General features: G+C 44.6%; 1 protein-coding gene across 1 annotated transcript; it reads right to left on the reverse strand.

The window, feature by feature from the left end:
- Positions 1-733: 733 nt before the first annotated feature.
- DDX24 (DEAD-box helicase 24) lies at positions 734-24,006 on the reverse strand. The gene is made up of 9 exons (XM_080808273.1): positions 23,913-24,006; positions 22,004-22,720; positions 11,531-12,043; positions 10,335-10,488; positions 9,549-10,064; positions 6,893-6,968; positions 4,420-4,608; positions 2,966-3,095; positions 734-1,281 (listed from the first exon to the last, which is right to left on the reverse strand). Exons 2-9 carry the CDS (start codon positions 22,713-22,715, stop codon positions 1,004-1,006), a joined length of 2,568 nt encoding a protein of 855 aa, XP_080664399.1. The 5' UTR covers positions 22,716-22,720; positions 23,913-24,006; the 3' UTR covers positions 734-1,003.
- Positions 24,007-25,311: the final 1,305 nt, after the last annotated feature.

A 25,311-nucleotide genomic window follows, 5' to 3' on the forward strand; every position in this document is an offset into this window, starting at 1 on the left:
AGACTAACCTAGAGCAATCTGGGTTGGGGGAGGGGGCAGACAGGACACCAAAAGTTCACTGATTCCCTCAGCACATATTTACATCATGCCCTGACCTAAGCCCAAGGGCTGCAAGGGCTAATAAAGCAGCCTATGCTGTCAAGGAGCTTAGCAGACAAATACAGTCTGCCAAGTGCTACAGCAAGGGTAAGCACAACTACTATGGACACTATGCCCTCCTGGAGGCTCGGCGACCTAGGGAATACGTAGCTGTGCTTAAGGATGGGGAAAAAGGCAAGCAGGCGGGGGGAAAGCTTGTATAAAGGCTCAGGACGAGAGAAAGAGCACATGGGACTGAGGACAACAACCACTTCAGGACACAGAGGAGGGGAGGGGAGACAAGGCCGCAGAAACTGGCTACCACCAGATCCCAAGTGCCTCACAATGCCAGACTCTCCCCACAAACGGCTCTGATGTTAAGGAAGCCGGTGTTTTCTCGGAATCCAAGGACGGCATCCTCTTTCCTGCCCACCCCAGAGCATGGCTCAGACAAGAGAATGTGAGTGGCAGAAAGCTAAAGGGCTTTTAGTGGGGTGGAGTGCAGTGGAGAAAAGCAGAACACAAGCAAAGAAGACCCAGTGCTGCATCCCCACTATCCAATGGGATGAGATGTGCCCCATGTGCAACCCCAAATGCAACCTGCCACCAGAGGATTAGGACAGCTATATTCTGGCTAAAAACTCTGGATAACACACTGGTTCTGACTACTTTTAATTAACAAAAACAAGCTGAACATACAAGAAGCCTATACACACTGGAATGCAGAAAGATGTAAGCTGCTGCATAGAATTCTTTCTCCAAAACACAAATGTGCATGAGGTCTCTCTCGCAACGGGGGCTGGTATGGAAGAGGATTTTTGTAACCGGGATTGGCAGTGGAGTGAAAGGCAAAGCGGGAAGATTATCCACAAAACCAGAGAACAGAAACAATGTGCAGTCACTAACAGACTGACCTGGAGGGCAGCTAATCTGCACTTGTACTTGGCTGAGGTTGTTCCTGCTGCTGCTCTTTTGGCAGCGGCTTCTTCTTCTTCTTCTTCTTCTGTTTGGCGAGGCAGCTCAAAGCAGACTCACCATTTCTTGGGGTAGCCATGAGCGTGGGCAGTTTGCCAGACTGAGTTGGATACTTCGTTTTCAGGTCCTCTTTGAACAAGGGCTGGGAGAGTAAATGGCGCAGCTCCTTCTTCAGGACCTTCATCTGCTTTTGTCTCCTGCGCTCTTCTTGTTGGTCAGTTTTTCTTCCTTAAGACACAATACAGAACAGACCATATTCGCTATAATTTGTAGAAACTTTTTGTTTCCCTTGATGGATACTTGCGATGGAAAATGTTCTGGACCTCTTGAGGAATCAAGGTTCAAAAGTTCTCTAGAGAAGCTAGTATTGGCTAACTTCTAACATAGTTGGGGAGGGACACTCAGGGCCATTATATCCTTCATTCCTCAAAAAAAAAGCCTCTAACACAGGAACGACCTCCCATTTTACTCGAGGGCACTTGCTGATGGTCACAGAGCTAGCTAACTAACTGTCAAACAGATTAGAATCCAAGGCTCCTGACTGGAAGATCGGTTTTCTTCCTATGACCCACCGAACTGCTACTTGCTAGTTGGGGTATGGTGACTCGACAGGTACAAAGACCCCAGGAGACTGTGAACACCATCTGGCAGCCCAGCTCTCCTACACCTCCCCACCACCACTGTGACTGCACCTATAGAGGTGGGCACAGCCAAAGGGCCCCAAGCCAGCTGGTCCTCAGGAAGTGGAGCTCAAGCCCCAAGCCTGAGCTATCAGGGGGAACAGCTCATTGTCACCACGCCCACTGGTCTGGTTCCCAGCTTCCATACTGAGCAGACAGCTTGTCAGCTTCTGAATTTGTTGGCTTTGGCACTGAGATGCCAACACCTCAGGTGGGCTGCCCACCTGCGGGATGGAAAGAATACCGGATCTACTCTGGTATCAGTTCAAGATCTGGTTCCACCACTTTTTAGATTCAAGAGCCTTCCTCGAGCAGGGACCACAGAGATTGATCCCTGAATCCCTAGGCTCTTGGCCAGGTTCAGAGTCGGGCCTCAGGAAAGGCCTGGTAATGGAGCTATTTCCCTGCACAAACAGCTTCTCTTCCATGAACCTCTAGTTTCCATATGTAAAAGAATGATAATTCCTGCTCTGTTCATGTCGTGAGACCATGGTAGTCAGATGAGATGATGACTTGTGTAGTAGAAACAATAATGATCAGGGGCACCTGGGTGGCTCAGTGGGTTAAAGCCTCTGCCTTCGGCTCAGGTCATGATCCCAGGGTTCTGGGATCGAGCCCCGCATCGGGCTCTCTGCTCAGCAGGGAGCCTGCTTCCTCCTCTCTCTCTGCCTGCCTCTCTGCCTACTTGTGATCTCTGTCTGTCAAATAAATAAATAAAATCTTTAAAAAAAAAAAAAAAGAAAAAGAAACAATAATGATCATAAATAACAACTTAAAATGTATCAAATCCCTCCACTTGCCAGGTACCGATTAAGGCACTTTATATACATCAATTCAAGCCATCTTTTGCAATAACCCCATGAGGCAGGAACATTATGACCTGCATCTTATATATGACAGCTTAGGTATAAAAGCGAGATTAAGGAGCTTGACCTGGTCACACAGCCAGTTAAGGGAATGGACCAGCACTGGCCGCACAGCCTACCCCTGATGTCACTACCTTTCCACATGAGGGAAGCAGCTGAAGGCTCCTGACAAATAAGACAGAGGGAACGAAGGTCAAAGATGGTAGGCTCATCTGAGAGTAAGGCCTGTCGCAAAGGAAAAGGCATCTTGCTGATTTTAACAGGACCTATGGTAGTGGCGAAGTTCCAATAGGATAAAAGTTGAAGGAAAAAACAAATGAAAAATGCTGAATGTATTCTTCAAGTCCCGGAATCCAGCCCACTCACCCTTATACATCTCTTCTTCCAGCTCAATCTCAAGGGCAGCTGCTGCCTGTTCAATCCAAGAGTTGTGCAGACAAGCCTGGAAGTTCCGATACTCGGCCTTCTCAATCTGTCGAGCTAAATGGATTCGTTCCTGGGGGAAGGGAATAGAGTGTTCATTTGACAGCGCTCAGGCCTCTGAATAAAAGCAGAGAGAGTAGTCATTACATGAGCATATACAAACGGAATCACAAGAGCCAGCTTTCCAAATGACAAACCTGAGAGCCCCACCTGTGGGAAGCCCACCTTGGTTGGACTGCCAATCTACAGGTGTCCAAAGAGAACTCTTTTCCCTAGACACCACAGATAGCTACCATAGCCGAGCTGGGACCCTGACACACCCCAACAGCCCCAAGTTAGAGCCACACTGTGACTGATCACAGGGACCAAACTCACAGAACCACCTTCCTTCTCCTTCCATGTTGTCCTTGCGAAAAACATTTCAACTCTCCTGCTCAAGGGTGCTGGGGTCAGACCGCAATGAACGGAAACACGGGTAAAATGGATGAGATACTGTAGTGTGGGGAAAGGAGCCATGACAAGCGAAGAGTACCTCCCAACACTCCTTACTAACGGGAATTCTCTGTCCTCTCCATCCTTCCAAGCTCATCTCTCATCATATTTTCCTAATATGATATTAATATTCCTAATATGATATTTTCCTAATACTCCTTTCAAGTCAGAGGAGCCAGGAGTCCTTGACCTGTTCCATGCTTTTGCGCCCTCATTTCCCGGAATTCTATCCCCTTTCCACCTCTCCATATGCAGGAGGCTTGGAGGAAACCTCGCCTCCTACCAATATAAGCATAATCCCCACCAGTCCCATGGTGCTCTGTTTGTACCTGAAATTCAGCATGGGCTCAGCCTCCCTCACAAGCCAGTGGACCTCTCTGGAGGAAAACCCACCTGGCTTTGGTACCTGACACATGGTGGCCCATAGTTGGCAGCAACTACTCCACTGAATGCTTGCTGAGTTAAGACAAAACCCCAAAGGTACAATTACTGCCATTTGCTTCAGGGATGTGACAAAGCTTTAGTATCTGCCTCAGCAGACAAGCTGACCTTACTTCCCTACAACCACTGATGTCCAGGCAGCCACACTAACTGTCCTTGTCCAGTGGAGGGAGATGGTAGTGGAGGCTCCAGGGGTAGGCAGTGAAGAAAGGGCTCAAGAAGGAAATTCCTCATGTTTTTAACCACTCACCTTTCTCCCTTCTATCACCTACAGTGCCCCCATTCCCCTCCCTTTTTTTCTCCCTCCCCAACCACTTTTTTTTTTTTAAACAAATCTCCCTATTTAGCTGTTGGCAGAACCCTTAATTTCCAAGGGTCCTACTGCCAGAGCCTCACAGTAGGGTCTGAAGGCACAGCATGATCCCTTCCCTCATTAGTACTAGATTTTTAACTTTTCTTTTTACCTTGACTGCGTCCATGTACTTTGTCTGCACAGGAAACAGTGGGATGTCCTCATCTTTCTTGAGAGTTTTATAAATCTTCTTAAAGTTGATCACATCCTCAGGCCCAATCAGCATCAGGCTGAGGCCTTCATTGGTGGCACGAGCCGTTCGACCACTTCGGTGGACATAGATCTCCGAGGTGCGAGGGACCTGCCAGAGGAACCAGAACGTCAACGCACGTTATCACCCAACAGTATTCTTCCCCTCAGAACGAGCTTCCCTGAGTCGGGCAGCTAGAAACCTCTCTAACACTGTGGACAGATCCAGCCCTTTTCCTTTAGTCCTAATTCTTCAGCCCATTCACTGTGCAGCATCTGCCCTCCCGTGCCCCCTGCCCTAGTTTCAGGTGTCCGAAGAACACTGTTCAACAGAACAGTGACAATCACTTATTTCATCTCTAGTCTTTCCCATTCTGCTTGACCCAGCCCAAAGCTGCCACTCCAATCTTCATGAGTCAAAGCTCTGACTGTAATTCCCACTCTAACTAAAGAAACTCCACTGATTCTTCATTAACTCTACATGGAAGATTGAACATGGTAATTATAACCAACACTTACTGAGCGATTACAATGGGCCAGGCAATTCCAAGCACTCCGCGTGTATTATCCCACTTACTCCTCCCAAATAGTAACACGAAGTGCTTTCATGATTATCCACATTATTGACAAGGAAACTGACATACAAGAGATGTTAAGCAACTCCCCCTAGGTTGAGGGACTAAATAGTGGAGCCAAGATCTGACCTGAAGCAGTCCAGCTGCAAAGACCACGCTAACCCCTAGGCTCCACTGCTTCTACTCTAAGAGATACTGGATATATTATCCACAGGTGTGGCACGGGTGCTGACAATCCCTCCCTCCCCTGCACCCGGGGCACATGCCACTTATCAAGAACAATCTTTTCAACTGAGCCCAGGTTAACATGACCACTTCCAATGCAGCTCTAAAGTACTTAACTGTTCATAATGGTGCTAGAAATGCGGTCTCTTGGCCATTTTTCACTTTCTTCTCCCCACATAATCCCCCACTGCAGCCTATTGCCCACTTCCACATTCTCTCCTCCTTCCCTCCCACCTCTACATGCCCAGATCCTCCCCATCCTTAAATGCAAAGCATCTTTTAGAAAGCCCTTTCCAACTTCCCAAACTAGAAGTTACCACTCTCTCCCATTATATTTTGCAACTTTCTAATATCTTCTGCCTTAAATGATGGCTGTGGTCATCTCATCTCCTTTAGTTGGTCTGATACTTCTCAGGGGCTAAGACTGTATTTTGTTCATGTGGAGGACGACTGGGCCAGCCTCTTCCCCAAAAAGAGGAGGAAGAAAGATTTGCTAACTGAACTGGTACCCTGGAAGATTTTTTTGAAGATTTATTTATTGGAGAGACAGAAGAGTGCTTGGGGGGTGGGGCAGAAGGAGAGAATCCTCAAGCAGACTCCCCACTGAGCTCAGGGCCCCACACTGGGCTTGATCTCATGACCCAAAAAATCATGACCTGAGCCAAAACCAAGAATTGGACGCCCAACTGACTGAGCTGCCCAGGCGCCCTTACACCCTGAAAGAATTTTTAAAGCATGAGAGATTAGAAAGATGAAATAATAACATCAGAATAACTATACCTTACTGAATATTTAACACTGTGCTAGGGGTTTCATCAGCAGGAGCTCATTTAATTCTCACAGTAACCCCAAGGGTTAGGCAGCATCATCACTCCCAGTTTACAATGACACTGAAACCAGAGATAATAAGTAACGGGCCCAAAGCTAACAAATAACTCTGAAGCAGACCACAAGCATCTGAACTCTGCGAGGGTGGCTCCGAAGCCTAAGCTCCTAAGCACTACTCTACGCTAGAACTTATCAGGGGCACGCACTAATATTAATGTCAGTATCAACGGCAGCTCACATTTAGTAAGTGCTCAGGATATGCCCTGGCTCTTTCTAAACTCTTCAGAAATAACTTACTCTACCTTAATAAAAACTTAACAAAGTAGATACAGTGATAACTTCCATTTAACAAAAACACTGAGGCAGAAAGAGACTAAACAGCTTGCTCAAGGTTACACAGCTGGGATTTAAGCCCAGGCAGGTCCTAACCACCACACTCTTCTACTTCTCTACACCATGGCAACCAGTTTACATGCTACGATGCCCATTCCATGGAAGAAAATAAGACTCCAACCTGCAACATCCATTAGTTTTTCCAAATCAAAGACAGAGGAGCTAAGTGATAATCAGAAGTGCTAAGAGGTTTTCTGAGAATAAATCTCATGAATGTTCCAAATGTGGCAGCAGCCAGTCAGTCACCAGATGCCAGTGGTACTCTGCGGCATGAGGCCTTGGGACTAATAATTCTTCTCCCTCCCACTCCTCCCTACCCAAACATTTGCTTGAAAAACCCCCCATTCGATGCAACAAATTCCCTAATGCCCCTACCTGGTAATGGATGACATGCTGGACTTTAGGAATATCCAGGCCCCGAGCTGCGACATCTGTTGCCAGGAGGACACAACTGTGGTAGAGAGACAAAGCTCATTAATAATAACTAATAGCTATCATTAATCAGATTCTTACCACCTCTTGAGTATGCCAGATGAAGCAACTGAGGCTCAGAGAGATTAACTTCCCAAGGCACAAACGTGGCTATTCACTTGTGGAGCCAGGATCCAAAGCTGGGTCTCACTGCCCAAAATCAACCAGCCACCCTCTGCCAATAATAAAAGACCACCTCCAGTAAATTAAATGAGGCCATACATATCCTACGTCAGTGACCTCATTTTCTATCACCCTCCCACTCACTTCCCTCCAGTCACACAGACATCCTCGCTTTCTTCCCAATTTGTCAAACGTGCTCTGGCCTCTAAGCTTCTGCACTTGCCCTACACCACAGGCCCTACAAAGTCTTCCTCAGACATTCATGCTTCCTTGCTTTGTCCACACTCAGCTGTAACCCCTGTCTCTCAGGGAAACCTCCCTGACCCCGCTTGTGCACAACTCCCTGCACAATTTTCCTCCTCAGCACTCAGCACCACTTGACAAACTACATTACTTGCTTTTCAATTTATGATCTCCCTCCACTGGAACATAAACCCTGTAACAGCAAGGACTTTGCATTACTCACTCTTCTATTACCTACAACAGTTCCTGGTTTCCAGTAAACATTCAGTAGTTTCTTAATGTATGTGTAGTTCAAGGAAAGTCAAAAGCACCTGATCTGTGTCTTAAAAACTTGAGATTCTGGGCTCTTCAGAATCCCTGCTCCCTGTAGTTCTGAGGTAGGGCTGAAGAATGATGCAAATTCAAGTTTATAAAATATTCAACTACTGCTCTAAGTCAAAAGCAGTAACTTTTTCTATAAAGGGCCAGACCATAAATTATTTTGGGCTTTGCAGGTGGTAAGTTTCTGTTGAAACTACTCAACTCTGCTACTGCAAAAGTAGCCACAGACAATACATAAATGGGTCTTGCTGTCTTCCAATAAAACTACTTGATTTAGCCCATGGGCCATAGTTTCCCATCTCCTGACTGAATAAAATTAGAGGCCATTTGCAGGCAAACAGACTTGAGGAATGGAATGTAGAAAGAAAGGGTCCACAGCTACCACCTGGCTGAATACAGAGAGGCCCATCAGGGGACCAACCTCAAAATACCCAGAGGCCCTAACTGACCAATAGGCTACTTACAACTAGGCAGTTACCAAAAAAGGGAGAACTCCGTACATGGCCATACGTCCTCATCTTCCCCCTTTAGAAAGAGCCCCATCCACTGCCTCACTGCAGAAAGTCTCTCCTCTGCTGTCCTGCTTGCCCACTCCCTTGTGGTATATTTAATAAACTACCATCTCCTTTGTTCTGCCTCAGGTGAATTCTTTCAATGCCAGTGCCTTGGCTTCTACTGGATTGTTGCCCCACATTTGGGGTCCCCCATTCAATCAGACAAACACTGCCACTTAGACACCATATAAACCACTAACTTCTACCTAGCAATATTCCAAGGGAGATAAACCAGACATCTGTTCTAGAAATTAATCACTCTGTAACCTGAAAAAACACAGGGCAAAAGTCAATCTAGATTTGACCTCAATTTTTCCAGTCCCTAACCTGACAATATGCACACTGGTGAGCATCACTACGCCGAAAAGGAGATGCACAGTGGCAGCACAGTAGGACAAAGCATGAGCTCTGGATCTGATCGGTCTGAGGCCGAGGGCGCTCTGTCATTTTCAGGCTGAGAAATCTTGGGCAAGCTGATTAGCTTTTCTAGATCTTACTCTTATGAATCTATAAAATGAGAATAATGACAACATATGCTACATGGTATTAAAACATTTAGCAAGTACCTACTGTGGGCTAAAAATTTGTTCTAAATGCTTTATATGTATAAATTCCCTTAATCTTCCTAACTAACCCTCTCAATTAGCTTCTACTATCATTCTATTACACTAATTATGAGAAAAATGCAACACACTGATGTAATTTGGCCAGCTAGAAGTGGCACAGCCAAGGTCTTAATCTCAAGCAGTCTAGTTCCAGTCTGTGTTCTTAACAATAAATCTATTCTGGGGGCGTCTGGGTGGCTCAGTGGGTTGAAGCCTCTGCCTTCAGCTCAGGTCATGATCCCAGAGTCCTGGGATCAAGCCCCGCATTGGGCTCTCTGCTCAGCAGGGAGCCTGCTTCCTCCTCCTCCTCTCTCTCTGCCTGCTTCTCTGCCTACTTGTGATCTCCGTCTGTCAAATAAATAAATAAAATCTTTAAAAAAAAAAAAAATCTATTCTGTTTCTTCTCAAAGATGTTAGAACTGAATGAATGTGGTAACATATCTAAAATGTCAACATGATACTTACTCTATTGTTACGTGTTCCACAACAACATGTATTATTGTCACCATTACTCATTATTAAGAGAGTTTCTGTTGGGCATTATCAGCAACCAAATGCATCACATAAGAGTAAGCCTGCTTCATGATGTGCAAAAAAGGGCTACCATCTACTGATAAGGCCTCCATGTCAGAAGGCAGCTTCCCATCATCTCCCCATCCTGGCAATCTTGATCTAATGACTAGAAACTGGGCTCTGGGGACAGGCCTGACTTACTCTTCCAGACGGGCAAACTGCTCCAGGTTTCTGAGCCTCTGCTTCTGGTGCATGCAGGCATGTAGGGTCAGTGGCATGATATCCAGGACTTTGAGGAGCCCAGAGAGGCGTTTGATGCAGGAGATACTGTTGGCAAACACTAAGGTGCGGCCTGGATACTGCATCAGGAAGTAATACAGATATAAGTCTTTCTCATCTGTCTCACAATGAATCTTGGTCTCTGTCAGTGACTCCACTGTGGCCTCATTTCTGGTCAGGTCAATGACTTTGGGCTTGCCCCTCATGCCAATCTTCTGCACGAGGAGGTCAAGTTTGGCAGTTTTGTCAATTTTCTTTGCATGCTTCTTATGAAGGATTCGAGCAGGAGCTTGATGTACCAGGGTCAGTGTGGCAGAAAAAATAAGCGTCTGTCTCTTTGGGTTGTACTGGGAGTCACTGAGCATCTCCAGCAGCTGAGAGAGCTCAGCAAAGTGGCCTTTCTCAACCATCCGATCAGCCTCATCGACCACCAGGCACCTGCAGATCCAGAGAGACCCACATAACCTGAGGAGTCATTTCCACAGCACACTCAACTACCAGCTCCACCCCCAACACACACAGACATACACACATCACCACCACCAGGGACTCCATCCCCTCATGCCCAGTTTTCTAGAGGCCAAAGTCCAGCTGGTACCACACCATGGCACTTAGTGACAGGGAGAAGGTAGTGCGTACGCTACCGTGCTACCTCAGGCCCACAACAGAAAAGGGAGTGAAAGGGAAAGGGGAGGTACTCTCACTTACCTGAGCTGCCTAAGGTTGCTCAAATGAGGGTGCTTTTCTTTAATTAGCTCCCACAGCCGACCCGGAGTGGCAACCACAATCTCTGGCTGGCGGTTTAGCATCCTCTGCTGTTTCTGCGCTGACATTCCGCCAACCAAAATAGCAGTTTTAATTCCTATGATACACAAAATATAAAAGACCCTGTTATCCAGTCTGGCTATGTATTTTCTGCCACGACAAGGACAGGCGCCCCCAGACTGGCAAAGGCAATCAATCACCAGGACAGCTTCCCTTTGTGGGGGTGGGGGAGAGTGGAAGGCTAAAAAAGTGGGCCTAGCCTGATTCTCCATGCTACTCCTACATCTGGGCCTTGCCTACTTCCCCAACCTCATTTCTTCTTACTCCCTCCCCTTTATTAACAACAGAAGAGCTGGATTTGAACCCAGGCATGTTTACCCAAAGTTCCAGGAAAACTACGCAATACTGCACCACAGTGCTGGGAATGAGCTCACTCTGCAGTTGTGACACACCTCCCTAGAAAGCCCTGCCCATCCGCTTCAATGAGAATTAAGATGAACCTCCTGTAATGCCTACCGTCTGTTCTGTTCTCCACCGGAGGTATCCAATGTGGAAAGAAAACACAGGATCATGTCAGCAAAGTGCTTAGCAAAGTGCCTGGTACACAGCAGGAGCTTGGTAAGTAACTGTTGCTTTTATTATAAAGATAAAATTCTCACTGTGCAGCCCTTCCCGAAAGAAATTCCCTGAGAGAGTAAGTTCTAGTACCCCAAGGCAGAGGTTGGCACACTCTTTCTTAAAGGTCAATAGTAAGCATTTTGGCCTTGTGAGCTCAATCCGTCACAACTACTAACTTCACTTCATTCTACCTTGGTAGTGCAAAAGCAGCCACAGACACTATGTTAACAAATGGGTGAGGCTGCACTTTATTTACAAAAAGAGGTACTTTGCCAACCCCTGCCTTAAGCATCCACCATATCCAATAGACTAACTTCCTATGCAACTCAAGTGGCATCAGCTACGCGCCATCCTTGGGAGAACTGAGAAAGTGTTAACTCAAATAATTTTCTGTAAGGCTTAATTCTCTGGCAGGTGAGAGGTATTTCCCCTAGAGGGCAGGAGCCATAGCTTGTTCACCTTTGCCACCCCAGGTTCTAGGATCCTCTCAGAAGTATTTATTAAATGGAATTAAACCTCACCTGTAAACTTGGCCACAGCATCAATGTGCTGCTTGACCTGGACAGCGAGCTCCCTAGTGGGAGTCAGAACCAGCCCAAGCAGAGGGCGCTTTGGTTGTGCTTTACAGGTGGCAACTTTGCCACCCAACTCTTGCTTCAACCTTCCAGTCTCCCCTTCATCAAGCTTTTCCTCTTTGTCTTCATCCTGTTTGGGGATGGCCTTCTCCCTGATCAGAGAAGAAGGTCCTTCACCAGCATCATCATCACAGAAGGGCAGCACCTCGTCAGAGACAGCAGCTCCAGACCTGACCTTGCTGGGTGGTGCTGTAGCCTTCACTCCAGCTTCACTGGGCAGGACTTCGCCCTCCACTCCAATCTCATCAGGCGGAACTCCAGACTCAGTTGTCGCCTCGGTTCTAGTCTCACCAGGTGCCGCTCCTGTGTCACTTGGAGCTGGAGTAGGCTTCTTCTTCATCTGCCACTGGAGCACCGCATGGATCATTGGAATGGCAAAGGCAAGAGTTTTTCCACTTCCTTAGAAGTAAAACAAAAAACAAAAACAGTGTGAATCAATAAATACACATACTTTTTGTTTGGGCTTCTTTCTTTACCCAGAATAAGGGACCCTGATAGCCAAGTGCTACCCCAAACAACCCAAAGCTCCTACACTCAGCACAGGCTTCCCAACAGCACTGCAAACAGCGGGTATCTATAATTAAGAGCCTGAGAAAAAGTCTAGCAGACAAAGCACTGAGGCCTGATGTCACCAATATGAACTACACACAAAATCCAAGCACTGAAACTCTAGAAATAGACAAGTTTTGTGTGTTTTGTCGTTGCTGTAACATACACTACCACATTAGGGTATAGGGAATGAAAATCTCTAATTTCCTAAGACCTTAGGTAGAGAAGATGGGAGTAGAGGATAATTTTCTTAGTTTTTGAGAAAACTTAACATTAGCACAATTTTATCTATGCTTAAACATTTTCAAACTGATCGTTGAATGTATATGAAGTCCAAATTCACATCTTCTGGGCAGTTAATACAAACAAATAAAACAGTTCAAGTCGAGAATTTATAGTAGTTCCAAAATTACGTCTTCAACAAAAGCAAGTAAGTGATCTTTGGAGGAAGAAACCTTTATCTTAGGCCTCGAAGAATTCTCACAAAGGGCACCTGGGTGGCTCAGTCTGTCAAGCATCTTGACTCTTGGTTTTGGCCTGGTTCATGGGCTTGAGCCCCAAGTCAGCACAGGGTCTGCTCAAGGGATCTTCTTTCTCCCTCTCCCCCTGCTTCTTCCCCAATTTGATCTCTTGCTCTCTCTCAAATAAAAACTTTTTTTTTAACCTATTAAGAAAAAGAATTCTCACAAATAATCTTCAAAGGAAAATGAGATTTCAGTTAAAAAAAAAACCCACAAAAAAGTAAGCATAAGAAAAAAAGAGAGCAAAACAGACCCTTAACACTTTAGATAAAACAGTACTTTTTATCAAAAACCATCAGGGGCGCCTGGGTGGCTCAGTTGGTTAAGCGACTGCCTTCGGCTCAGGTCAAGATCCTGGATTCCCGGGATCGAGTCCCACATCGGGCTCCCTGCTTGAAAGGGAGTCTGCTTTCCCGTTGACTTCTCTCCTCTCATGCTCTCTTTCTCACTCTCAAATAATAAATAAAATCTTTAAAAACAAAAAACAAAACCTCTAAAAAAAAAAAAAAAAAAAAAAAAAAAAAAACCATCAAAGCTAGAAGACAGTGTTACATCTTCTTTTGAAGACCTGAAGAAAAAAAAGAGAGACAACCTAGAACTGTCTACTTAGCAAAAATTCCTTTCAAAACAAATGCAAAATAAAGACATTTAGGCACCCAAAAGCTGAATAATTTATCCATCAGCAAACCTGAACTACAAGAAGTACTAAAGGAAGTCTTCCATGCAAAAGATGCTACCGGATGAAATTCTGATCTGCACAAATAAAGACTACCAGAAACAGTCATGGTAACATGGGTAAATATGAAAGATTTTTCTTAAACATATTATTTAAGTTTAAACTAAAAATTATTAAACATAAAAATGTATTTTGGATTTTTTAAAATTTATTATTAACATACAATGTATTATTTGTTTCAGGGGTACAGCTCTGTGATTCATCAGTCTTAAAAATTCACAGCAATCACCATAGCACATACCCTCTCCAATGTCCATCACCCAGCCTCTTTATCCTTCCTGCCCACCTCCCCTCCAGCAACCCTCAGTTTATTTCCTGAGGTTGAGTCTCTTGTCGTTTGTCTCCCTCTCTGGTTTCAACTTGCTTCATTTTTTCCTCTCTTCCCCTATGATCCTCTGCCTTCTCAAATTCCACATATTAGTGAGGTCATATGGTAACCGTCTTTGACTGACTTACTTTGCTTAGCGTAACACCCTCTAGTTCCATCCACATCATTGCAAATGGCAAGATACCTGTTTTTTTGATGGCTGCGTCATAGTCCACTGAATATATACACCACGTCTTCTTTATCCATTCATCTGTTGATGGACATCTAGGCTCTTTCCAGAGTTTGGTTATTGTGGACATTGCTGCTATAAACACTGGGGTGCAGATGCCCCTTTGGACCACTTCCTATCTTTGGGTAAATACCCAGTAGTGCAATTGCTGGGTCATAGGGTAGCTCTGTTTTCAACTTTTTGAGGAACCTCCATACTGTTTTCCAGAGTGGCTGCCCAAGTGTGCATTCCCAACAGTGTAGGAGGGTTCCCCTTTCTCCACATCCCCACCAACATCTGTTGTTTCCTGACTTCTTGATTTTAGCCATTCTGACTGCTGTGAGGTGGTATCTCACTGTGGCTTTGATTTGTATTTCCCTGATGCTGAGTGACGTTGAGTACTTTTTCAAGTGTCTGTTGGCCATATGGATGTCGTCTTTGCAGAAATGTCTGTTCATGTATTCTGCTCACTTTTTTAAAAAAGATTTTTTTTTGGGGGGCACCTGGGTGGCTCAGTGGGTTAAAGCCTCTACCTTCGGCTCGGGTCATGATCCCAGGGTCCTGGGATCGAGTCCCGCGTCGGGCTCTCTGCTCGGCAGGGAGCCTGCTTCTCCATCTCTCTCTGTCTGCCTCTCTGCCTATTGTGATCTCTGTCAAATAAATAAATAAAATCTTTAAAAAAAAAAAAAAAAGATTTTTTTTATTGGACAGAGAGAGTGAGAGGGGGAGCCCAAGCAGGGGGAGTGGGAGAGGGAGAAGCAGGCCTCCCACTGAGCAGGGAGCCTGATGAGGGCCTCAATTCCAGGACCCTGGGATCGTGACCTGAGCTGAAGGCAGATACTTAATGACTGAGCCACCCAGGTGTCCCATTCTGCCCATTTCTTGATTGGATTATTTGTTTTTTGGGTATTGATTATCATAAGTTCTTTACAGATTTTGGATACTAGCCCTTCATCTGATATGTCACTTGCTAATATCTTCTCCCATTCTGTCGGTTGTCTTTTGGTTTTCTGTTTCCTTTGCTGTGCAAGTTTTTTATCTTGATGAAGTCCCAATAGTTCATTTTGCCCTTGCTTCCCTTGCCTTTGGCGATGTGCCTAGGAAGAAGTTGCTGTCACTGAAGCAGAAGAGGTTGCTGCTTGTATTCTCCTCAAGGATTTTGATGGATTCCTGTCTCACTGAGGTCTTTTGTCCATTTTGAGTCTATTTCTGTATGCGCTATAAGGATATGGTCCAGTTTCATTCTTCCGCATGTGGCTGTCCAAGTTTCCCAACACAATTTGTTGAAGAGACTGTCTTTTTTCCACTGGACATTCTTTCCTGCTTTGTCAAAGATTAGCTGACCATAGAGTTGAGGGTCCATTTCTGGGCTCTCTATTCTGTTCCACTGATCTAGGTGTCTGTTTTTGTGCCAGTGCCATACTGTCTTGATGATTACAGCTTTGTAATGGAGCTTGAAGTCCGAAATTGTGATGCCACCAGCTTTGCTTTTCTTTTTCAACATTCCTCTGGCTATTCAGGGTCTTTTCCAGTTCCACACAAATTTTAGGATTATTTGTTCCATTTCTGTGAAAAAAGCTGATGGTATTTTGATAGGGATTGCATTAAATGTGTAGATTGCTCTAGATTTTCACAATATTTGTTGTAGATTTTCACAATATTTGTTCATCCAAACCATGAGCACGGAATGTTTTTCCATTTTTTGTATCTTCCTCCATTTCTTTCATGAGTATTCTATAGTTTTCTGAGTACAGATTCTTTGCCTCTGGTTAGATTTATTCCTAGGTATCTTATGGTTTTGGGTGCAAATGTAAATGGGATCGACTCCTTAATTTCTCTTTCTTCTGTCTTGCTGTTGGTGTATAGAAATGCAACTGTTTTCTGTGCACTGATTTTATATCCTGACACTTCACTGAATTCCTGTATGAGTTCTAGCAGTTTTGGGGCAGAGTCTTTGGGTTTTCCACATAAAGTATAGTATCACCTGCAAAGAGTGAGAGCTTGACTTCTTCTTCTTTGCTGATTTGGATGCCTTTTATTTCTTTTTGTCTGATTGCTGAGCCTAGGACTTCTGGTACTATGATGAAGAGCAGTGGTGTCAGTGGACATCCCTGTGGTGTTCCTGACCTCAGGGGAAAAGCTCTCAGTTTTTTCCCACTGAGGATGATATTCGCTGTGGGTTTTTCATAGATGGCTTTTATGATATTGAGGTATGTGCCCCCATCCCTAAACTATTAAGAGTTTTAATCAAGAGAGGATGCTGTACTTTGTCAAATGTGTATTTTGGATTTCTAACACATATAAAGTGTAAAACAAAAAGCACAATGTAAAGGAGAAAAGAAAATACAGTCTTGTAAGATTCTTGTACTATATAAAAATAGTATATTATTACTCGAAGATAGACTATATCATATTAAAGATATATACTATGAACCCAAAAGCAACCACTAAAAGAACACAACAGTTACAGCTAATAAGATCAATAAAGGATATAAAATGCCTTCACAAAAAATAATCAGTCTAAAAGAAGTTAAAAGGAGAAAAAGTATAGCAAATAGCAAAATAACAAATTACAACTTAACCATTATCAATAACCACATTAAATGTATATGACCTCAACAAATAAAAGACAGACTGTCACAATGATTAAACAGCAAGACCCAACACATGCTCTCTACAAGAATGCCATTTTTTCCCCTTACAAGTCTGTTTAAAGTAAAGTATATGATAAAGGATAAAGATAAAAAGCCAGATGAAGAGGTACATAAGACAAGGTTTGGAAGGGTTCCGAGGGCTTCTGTCCCTGTGGAACTGGGGGTATACCACCCTCCCAGCACAAGGCTGGGTTCACCAACTAAGAAGCTCCAAGAAACCCACCTAAAATGCAATGACATGAATAGGTTAAAAGTACAAGTATGAGGGGCATCTGGCTGGCTCAGTTGATAGAGCATGTGACTTTTGATCTCAGGGTTCTAAATTTGAGCCCCACGCTGGGTGTAGAAATTACTTAAAAATAATCTTAAAAAAATATAAGTATGCAAAACATACCATGCTAATATTAATCAAAATAAAGCTAGAAAAGATACATTAATATCAGATTCAGAAGATTTTAGAAAAAAGAATACTTTGGGGATAAAGAAGGCCATTTCATAATGAAAGGAATAAATTCATTTAGAGAAGGTAACAGTCCTAAACATTTATATACCTAAATATAACAGCTTCAAAGCACATGGAACGAAAACTTACGGAACTGCAAAGAAACCTATCACTCAAGAAAAAATAAGTGACACAAATACTTCTAATACATTGAAGCAATTAAATCTGTAAGTTAAAACCCACCCTACAAAGTAAAGTGCATCCAAGCACAGATGAAGTCTACCAAATATTTAAGGAAGAAAAAAAAAAACCAATTCTATACAAACTCTTTCAGAAAACTGAAGAGAATACTTCAAAGTCATTCCAAGGCCTGCATTACTCTGATTCCAAAAACCAAAGACATTACTAGAAAACTACAAACCACTATCCCATGAACAGAAATTCAAAAATTATCAAAACTTTAATAAATCAAATCCAATATATAAATGGAATAATAGCACTGTAACCAAATTTGGTTTATCCCAGGAATGTAAATTTAGCTTAGCATTTCAGAATCAGTGTAATTGACCATTATCAACAGACTAAATGAAAAACCTTAATAAATGCATAAAAAGCATTTCAGAAACCACCGTTCCTGATAAAAATATTCAGCAAACTAGGAACTGAAGAGAATCTCCTCAAACTGATAAAGGGCGATCTATGAAAAACCTAGACCTAACATCATACTTAATGATGAAAAACAGAGTACTGTCCCCCAAAGATCAGGAACAAAATAATGGTGTCCACTCTACTACTTCAATTCAAAATTGTATTGGAGGTTTTATTGCAATAAGATAAAAATAAACAGGGGCGCCTGGGTGGCTCAGTGGGTTAAAGCCTCTGCTTTCGGCTCAGGTCATGATCCCGGGGTCCTGGGATCGAGCCCCCGCATTGGGCTCTCTGCTCAGCAGGGAGCCTGCTTCCTCCTCTCTCTCTGCCTGCCTCTCTGCCTACTTGTGATCTCTGTCTGTCAAATAAATAAATAAAAATCTTAAAAAAAAAGATAAAAATAAACAAAAAGCATCTAGACTGGACGATAACTATATAAAACCTGATATAATCTTTAAGAAACTACTTCATGGGAGTGTGGGGGGGGGTGGGGGAGTCAGTTAAGCATCTGACTCTCGATTTTGGTGTGGGTCATGATTTCAGGGCTGTGAGATCAAGACCTGTGTTGGGCTCTAGGCTCAGTGGAGAGCGGGCCTGGAATTCTCTCTCTCCCTCTGCCCCTCCCCCTGTTCGCACTCTCTCTCTCTCTCTAAAATAAATGAATAAAAATCTTGAAACAAACAAATAAAAAAAATGACTTGATGGTACCAAGTTGCAGGCCACAAAGTCAATATACAAGTCTTCATATTTCTATTTATTTTTATTTAGCAACAATCTGAAATAGAAAAATTTAAGTTGCCATTTACAGTAGCATCAAAAATATGAAATATTTAAGGATAAATCTAATAACAAATGTGTATACAGTATAAACTACAAAACACTGCTAAAAAAATTAAAGGCCTAAAAAAATGGAGATATACTACAATTATGGGAAGATTCTGTATTACCCAGATGTCATTCGTCCTCAGTTTGCTTTATAATCAATGCAGTCTCAATCCAAATACCATCTGGCTTTTTGTAGAAACTGACAAGTTGATTTTAAAATGCAAATGGAAACATAAAGGACCTAGAATAGCCAAAATAACTTTTAAAAAGAACAAAGAGGACTTACTCTACCTGATTTAAAATTTATTCTAAAGCTGCAATATCGGGTGCCTGGGCGGCTCAGTGGATTAAGCCTCTGTCTTCGGCTCGGGTCATGATCCCAAGGGTCCTGGGATGGAGCCCAGCATCAGGCTCTCTGCTCAGCGGGGAGCCTGCTTCCCTCCCCACCCTCCCCACCCCCTCCCCTGCCTCTCTGCCTACTTGGGATCTCGGTCTGTCAAATAAATGAATAAAAAAATAAAAAATAAAAAATTAATTAATTAATTAATTAAAATGAAGACTGAACATAGCAAGTATCGGCAGGGACAGAGACCCATTCAAACTCTAACTGGGTGGGTATGTAAAATGCTATAATCACTTTAGGAAACTCCTAAAAAATTACATCTACTTTAAGACTTAGCTATTCCACAGGTATTTACCCAACAGAAACTGAAGCATATACCAGTACAAAGACTAACACAGCAATATTTACAGTAGCTTTTGTTTTTAAATTTTATCTACTTATTTATTTGGGAGGGAGAGAGGGTGGGAGGGAAAAAGGGTGGAGACAGGGAGGGAGAAAGAGACAAAGAGCTCCTGGGCAACAGTGTGTGTACGCACGGGGGTGGGAGAAGGAAAGGGAGAGAGAATTTTTTTTTTTTTTTTAGTATTTTATTTATTTATTTGACAGAGATGGAGAACAAGCAGGGGGAGCAGCAGAGGGAGCAGGAGAAGCAGGCTCTCTGCTAAGCAGGGAGCCCGATGCGGGGCTCGATCCCAGAACCCCAGGATCATGACTTGAGCCAAAGGCAGATCCTCAACCAACTGAGCCACCCAGGTGCCCCAAGGGAGAGAGAATCTTTTTTTTTTTCTTTTTATAAGACATAATCCTTTTATTCTCGAGGACCTCACCTATCTTTTTTTTTTTAAGATTTTATTTATTTATTTGACAGACAGAGATCACAAGTAGACAGAGAGGCAGGCAGAGAGAGAGAGGAGGAAGCAGGCTCCCCGCTGAGCAGAGAACCAGATGTGGGACTCGATCCCAGGACCCGGGGATCATGACCTGAGCCGAAGGCAGAGGCTTTAACCCACTGAGCCACCCAGGTTCCTGGGAGAGAGAATCTTAAGCAGACTCCATGCTGAGTGCAGAGCCTGACATGAGGATAAATCTCAGGACACAGAGATTATGACCTGAGCTAAAATCAAGAGTTAGAGGCTTATTGAACAGACCCAGCAGGTGCCCCTATAAACAGTTTTATTTGTATAGCCAAAAACTATAAAGAACAAAAATATCCATCAACAGATGAATAAACAAACTGTATTATATCCATACACTGGAATATTAACTATCACTAAAAAGGAATGAACTATTGGTACTTGCAGTAACATGGCTGAATCTCAAAGCATGCTGAGTGAAAGAGCCAAACACCCAACCCTTCTCAAAAGTACCTACCTAGTGTATGATTCCGTTATATAAAATGCTGGAAAATGAAAATTAATCCAAAGTAATAGAAAGCATATCAGAGGTTCCCTTGGGGATGAACAAGGAGCGGGACCCAGGAGAGATTTCAAAAGGGGCCCAAAGCATCTTTGGGGGCTAATGGACATATTCATTATCTGTATGGGGGGTGGCAGTTTGTTCACAGCCCCAAAAGTCTTTGAGAGTCTTGGACCTGCAGATTCACAGCATTCCACGGGGATAGCCTGAAAGGAGCAGTGGTATGAATCCAAATGTCAGGCTCTAGCCACAGTGGCTCATACAACCTTGGCTCTGTTTCCAGAAACCCACTTCCAGGCCTCTGCACAAACCAAAGCAATGTAGCAGAATGCTTAATAGCACACAGACCTAGTCTAGAATCCAGGCACTACCACTTTCCAGCTGCTGTTTTAGGGATACTGTCGTTTGTGAGGCTGTGTTTCCTCATGAGTAAGATGATAATAATAATGCAACCTATTTCAGGGTGATTTTGAGGACCGAGTTCATCAATATGATGTACTTAATACAGTGCGTGACAGCTTTTAAATGCGAAGAAAATGTTCTAAATTACTATTATTACTTTCACTCCCCTGAGGCTTCCTTACTCTTCCATCCACATGATTCTTCTACAGGACCTCACCCGTATTTTCCTGATCACCCTTTCCAGAAACCCAAGGCACAAAGTGCCTAGATCGTCTACTTCTATCTCATACAATCTGACAGTCACTAGCCATGTATGGATGGCTATCAAGCACTTCAAATGTGGTTACTCTAAACTGACGTGCAGCAAATTCAAAATACATGTCAGATTTTGAAAACTTAGTATAAAAATAAGAATGCAAAATATCTCAATAATTTTAATCAATTATTGAAATTTTTATAAATTGATTAAATACAGCATTAAAATTAACTTTTACCTCTTCTTTTTACCTTTTTAAAATATGGCTCCTAGAAAATTTAAAATCCCTACGTGGCTCACATTATATACATATTTCTATCGGTTACTGCTGGTCTAGTTGGATTTTAGTACCAGGCAGTACAAGCTCCTCCCTCCAATCAGTAACTTAAACTACTGAGGTCAAGTCAACCTGTCATTGCTTCACAAAGTCTTAAGATGGCCCAGGGAATGAGAGAACTTTAAATAATGCCTAGTCCCAAGAGTCACCTCATACCAACATCTTCCTACAAAATCCACCTAATGGTTATCTACCACACACTCAAATCCTTCCAATAATGATAAACTCAACAATTCCCAAAGCAGCCCTTTTATCTTTGGACAACTCTTGAGAATTAGTGAAGATGTACCTCTTTAGAGGGCTAATCTTAGTCCTACTTTACCCCTCTGAGTCATTTAGGAAGGCTCTAGAACAGGAAAAAACTACCATTTGCAAATCACTTGCAATGTACTGTGTAAACTTTACTGTAGCATTTACATTTAACCCATAAAGAAGGGGGAAAAAAGTAGTAGGCACTGGTGTTATCTTCATTTTATAACAGCACCTACAGGTTTCAGTGAGATAAAGTGACATGTCCAGGGTACCAATCATAAAGTAGCAGATCTCAACTCAGAGCTGGATGACTTCTTAACATTCAACAATGCATTTGTGGTTTGGTTCCCAAATTCCCCTCTTCCCAAGCCATCCAACCCGTTAGCAGCCACAAGGTCAACCCAAAAGCAATCTTACCCTGGCCAGCTAAGGACGCCCTTACCTGTCTCAGCAGCCCCAAGGATGTCCAGTTTGTCACGGATGGCAGGTGCCAAGGTGAGAGCTTGAATTGGCGTGGGTGCTGAGAAGCCTAGAAAGCTGAGTGCTCGGAGAACTGGCTTGGGTACAAATAGATCCTTCCACGCTGTTACATCTGCCTTCTGGTCATGCATTTCAGGCACCCATGTCTTTGCTTTCTTGGGTACTTTTGGAGTAGTACCCTGGGAAGGCTCCAATTTTTTTTTCCCTTTCTTTTTTTTCTTTTTTGGAACAGTCTGGGCTGAGCTTTCTGATACCATCTCCTCTACCTGTGGATCAGGACAAACTGTGCCATCTCCCTGAGGCTCTGGTTCAGCATCTTTGACTTCGAACTCTTCCTGGGCACTGACTCCTTCAGTTTCCATGTCTTTATTCTTCTTGAACTTCATCTTTTTCTTTGAGGAGCTGGACTCTCCTTCTTCCTTTCCTGAAACACTTTGTGCCTTTCTCTTCTTGGGCTCCTCCTTTGAGAAGAGGCTGGAGGAATTCTTGGCAGGGGAGACCAACTGGTAATCTGTCAGTTCCTCAAAGCACACCAAGTCATCCATCTGTCCATCTGCAAACATATTTGGGTCAATCTCCACCTGCTTCCATTTTCCCACAACTTTGATTCCCTTTGTCTGAAATTTGCCAAAGCTTGGTGCCTTTGGCCTTGATTTTGTCTCCTTCAACTTCATGGTTGCTGAAAAGAAAAGGAGAGAAGCGTTCCATTAGGTTGGCAACTGAAGAGCACAGGGGTCTGAGGCAACAAATATTTTCTAAGCAGCCTACAGAGTATCCGGCCCTGCAAAGAAGTGAGGACACAAAGACCCTGAAGATCAAAGAGAAGAAATATACCAACAGAGTACACCACTTGGCCTGGAACAGAGGGTACGACGGACATGGAAGGGCACAGACACATGAGCTAGATCTAGTTGGGATTCCAGACCCAATACTTACTGCTTGGGTGTCACTGGACAGTGGTGTTTAATCCCCCCCACCCGAACCTCAGTGCTCTCATCTTTTAAATAAGGGAGAGGGTCCCAATAATATCTAAGGCACAAAATGTTTTATGCAAAGAAATAAAATTATGTAAAGCACGGAGCATGAAGCCTGCCATACCCAAGTCATTTTGAAGGCCGAATTAAGAATGCGAGGAGGTGTTGTTGCTGTTGTTTTTTCTTTTTGGTTTGGGGGTAGGGGTTAGGGGACCAGCTTTATTGCAAGGACTCAAGCCTTGACCCAAGAAGGCAAATGCCTATTTCCCCGTTCTGGCCTTGACCCATCCAGCTTTTTCGTTGCATTTTGAGCGATTTAACACACATTTCAACAGAGACGTTTGAGTGGCACTCCATCCACGGTCTCTCTTTCCAGAAAGACCAAGGAAAATAACAAGTCCTGGAGAGAAGCCCAAAAGTAAAACGTGGTTGTTAAATGCGGACCGGCTCCGGGTCCGTGGCGGACGTCTGAGCCTGTGAACCCCCGTCTCCTCGCCTGTAAATGGGGATGATGAGGTATCTGTCTCAGGGGGTCGTTACACCGACGCGAAAAGGTGACGCACTTCAGAACCCGCTGGGCATGGCGCCTCACCGGCTCTGCACGTCAGCGCGCAAAGAGGCTTCACCCCCGGCCCCGGCTCCACCAAGACCGCAAACCACCCGCTTCCACCGCGGCGCGGGTGGTCAGGCACCGGGGGCTAGAGGCCCGCAGGCGCGCCTCGTCTCGGGCCCAACGGGCGCTCGACGCTGAGAGGCCGACGCCACCGGGCCTGGACGCCCACAGCAGGGGCCCCGGTCGTCCTCTCTGGACCCGACAACTGAGGCCCATGTTCTGGACAGGCACACCACGCGAGCCCCGGGGGCCGGCCCCAGCCCCGCTCCGGCTCCGGTACTCACCGCGTGGAGACGCCGTCACGGCTCCCTCACACGCCGGCCAACCGCCGCGCACACCTCCTCCGAAGTCTCTCAGCTGCAGCGTCCACCGCAGTTCCGGGGCGGGGCTCGCACTCACGCACGCGCGCGCCCTGAGATAGGAAGTCCCGCCCCCATCTAGACGCCGCCGCGTGATTCGCTGCGGCTGCTGGCGGTACTCCTCCCGGGCTTAGGGACCCGGTGGAGCTGGTGAACCCGCGGTGCAGCATTCCCGCTCAGTGCACGCTAGTGCGTCGGAACGCGTTTCTTTCTGTTCTTGGTCTGGTTTGAGTTCAGTGGCCGTCCGCGAATGAAGTACCTGCTGGGTGCCTGGGAACCTTGCGAACGTTGTAGAATCTAATTTACAACCCAACCAGCCAGTATCAGAGGTGCTGTTTTCTCTGGTTTTCTCATGCCTCACCTATGGCTCACTGATAGGTCAGGCTAGATCCGCCTGACTCCAAAGCTCATGTTTTCATTGCCAAACTGAACTGGTTCCTTTGTTATATGCAGAGAAATCACTTTTACAGTAGACAGTCACCTTTTCAAGGTGGGCGTCACCACACCACCTGGGAAACCTTTCCCATATGTTGTCTGGCTGGTGACCTTGAGAAGTCCTAAAGTCATTCCTAAAGTTTAGGTCAAGTGAGCCTCCCCACCCTGCTTTGGAGCCAACATGGGACAGAACTTGCCAGTGTGTCCCCAAGGGCCTGGGTGCATAAAACCTGTGCCCAAGTAGTGTCTGAAGAAGTCTGATGACCAGACACTGAAGCTGTCCGGATGGTAGAGTGAGGAGGAAGGGCTGCACGTCCCTACGTGGAAGAACAGGGTTTCTGTCCCCTCTGGCCTATATAGACCTTGGAGGATTGCAGCATTAGTCCCAACAGTACATTGCCTAACAGGGCTGTTTGGTGGCAAAAGGGTCCTCAGCAGAAACCTACTAGAAAAAGGACCCCTGGCAGTGGTACTTAGGGTCAAAATGGGGCATGGTGGAGATTCTCAGTGGAGGTCTCTGAAAAACTGGCAAAAGCATCTGTATTAGTTAGGATTCTCCAGAGAAACAGAGACAACAGGATATGTATATACAGAGAGAGAAATTTGTCTTAAGAAATTGGCTCACAGGGGCACCTGGGTGGCTCAGTGGGTTAAAGCCTCTGCCTTCAGCTCAGGTCATGATCCCAGGGTCCTGGGATCGAGCCCCGCATCGGGCTCTCTGCTCACCAGAGAACCTGCTTTCCTTCCTCTCTCTCTGCCTGCCTCTCTGCCTACTTGTGGTCTCTGTCAAATAAATAAATAAAATCTTAAAAAAAAAAAAAAAAAAAAGAAATTGGTTCACAATGATTGTGGAGGCTTGACATATCCAAACTTGGATGAGGTAGGCCAG

This window comes from Martes martes (genome assembly GCF_963455335.1).
Source record: "Martes martes genome assembly, chromosome: 7".
In the NCBI taxonomy this organism is placed as follows: Eukaryota; Metazoa; Chordata; class Mammalia; order Carnivora; family Mustelidae; genus Martes; species Martes martes.